The 5,000-nt window shown below is 44.0% G+C and overlaps 1 protein-coding gene across 1 annotated transcript in view; it reads left to right on the plus strand.

Annotated features, from left to right (window-relative positions):
* The first annotated feature begins 73 nt into the window (after window positions 1-73).
* LOC138965232 (uncharacterized) overlaps window positions 74-5,000 on the plus strand; it is a 43,363-nt gene continuing 38,436 nt past the window's right edge. The window contains exons 1-4 of the mRNA XM_070337357.1: window positions 74-315; window positions 651-856; window positions 1,954-2,061; window positions 3,957-4,925. Of these exons, the coding sequence (XP_070193458.1) occupies window positions 87-315; window positions 651-856; window positions 1,954-2,061; window positions 3,957-4,925 (1,512 nt within the window). The 5' untranslated portion in view covers window positions 74-86. The remainder of the gene's footprint in view (window positions 316-650; window positions 857-1,953; window positions 2,062-3,956; window positions 4,926-5,000) is intronic.

Raw genomic sequence — 5,000 nt, forward strand, 5'->3', positions numbered from 1 at the left:
TTTAGAGCGCTTACTTCCCTTTGCTTCTCACGCCTATCCAGACATATTTGTTCTTTCTCTCTCAGAAGGAGGAAATCGGCCTTGAGATGAGAAAGGAGAAAAGCTCGGACGAGATCCTGTGGTCAGCTCGCAAGGACAACCAGTCGCTCACGAAGAAGCAAACGAGCATGCCCACCCTGACCCGGAAGGACTCGTCAAGGTCAATCGGAGAGGACGAAGATGACGTCTTCATGTCGTCCTTTCACCGGCGGAAGTTGACCCTCTTGACCTCGCTGGAGAAAATGGGGGTCAAAGTTCCCAAACGACACCCCAAGTGTACGTTATTTGGCTGTGTTACTTTTAAAGATGTCGTCTTCCCCGTGTTGACCTCCTTATTAAGCACCAAGCTTCTAAATGGGTCATTTCAAATATTCGCAGTAAGGCAAATTTTGATTTTTAGTATGTGTCCAAGTCAAAAGACATCCTACCCCCCTCCCCACGCCACCCCGCCCCTATTCCTTAAAGCCCCATGGACAAATGTTCTGAGATTTTCAATACGACGCCATAGACAGGAAGGTAGGCCGCTTTAACAATTTTGTGAATGATATCTCCCGTGCAGCGCTACTTTTAATGAATAATGTTTTGGTGCGTGCATTTATTTTCAAAAACAGTTACAAACGAAGAAGCAGAGATTCTAAAGCGTGCCGGCCAGCTAGAACGTCATGGCAGTTTGACGTCACGCACAGTCCTGTCCAATTTTGACGTCACACCGAAGAAGAAACCCCCGGTGTCTCACTCCCCTGAGAAGCCCCTTGATGATGTCACAAGGTCCAAACTACAGCAGATATTTGACACCATGACAAAAGAAGATGCCAATGTGAGTAAAATGGATGAATGTTTTCGGGTTTTTCTTGAAACTTTGATTTTTGAAGGTTTGAAGCAACAAACATTTATTTACTTATATATGCTTGAAGTGTGTGTGTGTGTGTGTGTGTGTGTGTGTGTGTGTGTGTGTGTGTGTGTGTATGTTTGTGTATGTGTGTGTGTGTGTGTGTGTGTATGTGTGATGTGTGTGTGTGTGTGTGTGTGTGTGTGTGATGTGTGTGTGTGTGTGTGTGTATATGTGTGATGTGTGTGTGTGTGTGTGTGTGTGTGTGTGATGTGTGTGTGTGTGTGTGTGTGTGTGTGTTTGCGAGTGTGTGTGTGTGTGTGTGTGTGTGTGTGTGTGTGTGCGAGTGTGTGTGTGTGTGTGTGTGTGTGTGTGTGCGTGCGAGCGTGCGGGGGGGGGGGGGTGTTAGCGTCTCTGTTTATCTGCGCCTTAATTTCTCTCCTTTGGCTCACTTTGAGTCTCCCTCCGCCTCTCTGTCTATCCGTATTTATCTGTGTCTGTCTTCGTTTCAATATATCTCAGTATTTATCTGTGGTTGTGTTACCTACGATCTGTATATTTTAACAGCTTTTAACATCAAAAAGTGAGGCAGACAGACATTGAAAATTCCTGTACATATTCTTTAAATCAACCATTTCTAATAGGCTCTGGTTATTAGCTCGGAGTTTGTGACACCTCCAAGTAACTTATTTTCAATCGATGATTTTATTGACAAGATGTTCCTGCTATCTTTGTGTCGGTAAAGACAAATCCGAAACTAAGTTTGAACACCGTGACCTAGCATTTTAATTGGTCGGTTGTGTCTTGTCCGTCCTCTTTAGTGACAACTACATTGAGGTTGTTGCGAATGTTTTGTTTTGTCTAATACTAAAGGCTTCATTAACTAACTTTTTTTTATTCAGTTCATGCATACTTGACTGAATGATTTAACGAGGTCGGACGGTGAGGTTTGTCTCCCTAGGCACGCGTGTGTGTTTACGTGTGTCGAAAGCATATACGTTAAACACTACTGAACGAATTGTTATGAAAATTGACGTGCACATTGACATCGTGTATATATATGTTGCTGAATGTACGCTTTACAGGTCACAGCGTTGCCGGTTTTGATTGGCAGGAACCACAACTCCGTAACCGATAATGACCTTGCCGGAAGTACTGCCAGTGTTTTCATGTCACGACTGCGCAGACGCAAGGTAGGTAAACAATTACTCTCATGCATTTTGCGATGCTTGTTGCATTCTTTTGAGAAAAAAACCCAGAAAGCTTTGCAGCACTTTATTTTTGTTGCTGGGTTTTGTGTGAGTGCACGTTTTAAAGGGTAACATTTGCGAGTTTTTCCTCTGTGATTGAAGTAGGCCTACCATTGTCCGTCCGCTTCTGAAAAAGATTGTTCATTTCATCAGAACGTCCAAGGCTTACTTTTTCAAAAGTCTCCGTGTATTAAAGATGAGAGTTCTGTAGTGTTTTGAAAATGTCTGCCCTACACAAAAATGTGATCGTGTCTAAAAGAGAGAGAGAGAGAGAGAGAGAGAGAGAGAGAGAGAGAGAGAGAGAGAGAGAGAGAGAGAGAGAGAGAGAGAGAGAGAGAGAGAGAGAGAGAGAGAGAGAGAGAGAGAGAGAGAGAGAGAGAGAGAGAGAGAGAGAGAGAGAGAGAGAGAGAGAGAGAGAGAGAGAGAGAGAGAGAGAGAGAGAGAGAGAGATTATAAGTAATTTACATTCCATATGTTGTGAAAGACAATTTACGCTGAATGTCATTCTTTATGTCGTTTGCGTCTTTTGCGCAATTCATTTAGTTTGTATTCGTGTGTTTCTGTGTGTTCGTGTGTGTGTGTGTGTGTGTGTGTGTGTGTGTGTGTGTGTGTGTGTGTGTGTGTGTGTGTGTGTGTGTGTATGTGTGTGGGTGGGTGTGTGTGTGTGTGTGTGTGTGTGTGTGTGTGTGTGTGTGTGTGTGTGTGTGCCGGTGCAGGTGTGTGCCGGTGTGTGTGTGTGTGTGTCAGTGTGTGTGTGTGGGTGTGTGTGTCAGTGTGTGGTTAGGCTATTAACCTCAAAGACTAACATGCAATGGGACTCGCTTAAAACTGATTTGTCCCTTACAGGTTAGCTAACTGACCTCAGTGCTCGGCACAATAAAAGAACCGATTAACCCTTTTTTAACAAGTAATTTGTTCATACATAAGAGCTTACTGTTACTACTGTTACTGCCAAATTTGTTCTATATTCGTGCATACCCGCCTTCGGAATTAACGCAGCGGATTAGGTTATAGGTACGGGCGGGATTAATCGTAGATTTTGAAATCAGTCACACCGTTTGACCGCCTTTTCACAAGGTTGTTACATACAGCGTTTAGCGGTACGAGGTACAAAATCAAAAAAACAAGAAAGGTAAGTTGTTGGAACATTTTTTATTGACTAAACAATCCGTTACAGTCACAGATATTTCGACCCAGCGATCTTTTAAGACCACAGACAAACACATAATGCATATTATTTAAACAAAAAAAGACTTAGCGCCGCTTGGGGAGAAGACACAAGCGAGACGTGCACTGACTTAAAAGACCGCTGGGTCGAAATATCTATGACTGTAACGTATTGTTTTGTCAATAACAAACGTTCGTACCACTTAACTTTCTTTTTGTGTGAATTTTGGAACGTTGGCAGTCTCTTTGTTTTTGGATTTGGTACAATGTACAAGGACATTCACCTTTGAGGTTGTCAGAGTTAAAGGGAAGTAAATATTCTGAGAGTTGGATTTTGTCCCGTGGCACACACTGAGTTGCTCCCCTTCAGATATATGCCACATTCTCGCTGCTTCTCTGTGTGTGTGTGTGTATATGTGTGTGTGTGTGTGTGTGTGTGTGTGTGTGTGTGTGTGTGTGTGTGCGTGTGCGTGCATGCATGCGTGCATGCATGCGTGCGTGTTTTATACCGTTCAAATAGCTTTTAGTAGCAGGTTGCGAAAAGAGAAGTCATTTTAGTAATCAAGTACCCTTAAAAAAAGAGAATAATATTATTCATCAATAACTAATACAATCACTATCTGAACAGTATGCTGATTGCAATGACTAATAATATCACTATCATTGCACAGGACTTTGCACACGCACCTCGCACTTCACGTGACGTCACAGAACTTCCAGGGGTCAAGGTGTCACACGCATTAATCAACCACTCCAAAGACTTATTCGGTCGGCAAGTGGACGACGTCGGGTTGTACAGCGGAGACATCTACAACAAAGTTTCAGCAGCTTCAAGCGACGACAGCGATGAAAGCATCAGTGGAGTAGATAACAGCGACGATGAAGTCGACACAGACGATGGTGATGATGGTGGTACAGGGAGTGTTCGGCAGGAAGATAAAGCCGGTTCAAAGTCTACCACAAGAACTGACACCACTTTACAAAAACATCTGAAGGCCCTCATAACAAAGCAGACGATTCTGCCAAGGCTCGGACTCACCCAAACAGAAAATTCCCATCCTGTTGCCAAACGAGCTAGAGCGTTGTCCTATCCTGCTCCAAAGCCAACCAGAGAAAAAGAAACGTTCAAATTATCAAAATCATCAAAAACAGGGTTGTCGTCCTTATTCCCAAAAAAGGAAGCTTTCAGACCCAGAGCTTCAACAAATCTCGCATACACGGGACGAACAGACGAGACGAGAGCGACTGCAAATCTTGCCGACACCAGAAAAACAGACAAAACGAGAGAAGCTACAAATCTTGCCGACACAAGAAAAACAGATACAACTAGAGAAGCTACAAATCTCGCGGACACGAAAAGAACAGACGAGAGCAGAGGGGCGACAAAACTCGCTGAAACGAGAAGATCGTACGATAGACAGGGGACGAACAGTTTCGCCGAAACAACACAAGCAAGTTTCGGTAGCATGAAGCCGTCGTTATCTTTGCTAGCAATCCAGAAGAGACGTATAGCCCGAGCGAAAAGATTTCTCGCCCTCTCTGCTGATGAGGATCTCGAAGCAACCAACATTACTGTTAAGGACATTCTTGAGGGAAAACGGGTTCCCGTGGTGACTAGACGTCGTGCGCGCTGGCTTGGGGTTTGTATCATTAAATCTAACAGTTTGTAACGATTTGCAGGGATGGCCAAATCGTCGCCCGGTCGCCAGAGGCGA

The sequence above is a fragment of the Littorina saxatilis genome, linkage group LG4, assembly GCF_037325665.1.
Source record: "Littorina saxatilis isolate snail1 linkage group LG4, US_GU_Lsax_2.0, whole genome shotgun sequence".
Taxonomy (NCBI): Eukaryota; Metazoa; Mollusca; class Gastropoda; order Littorinimorpha; family Littorinidae; genus Littorina; species Littorina saxatilis.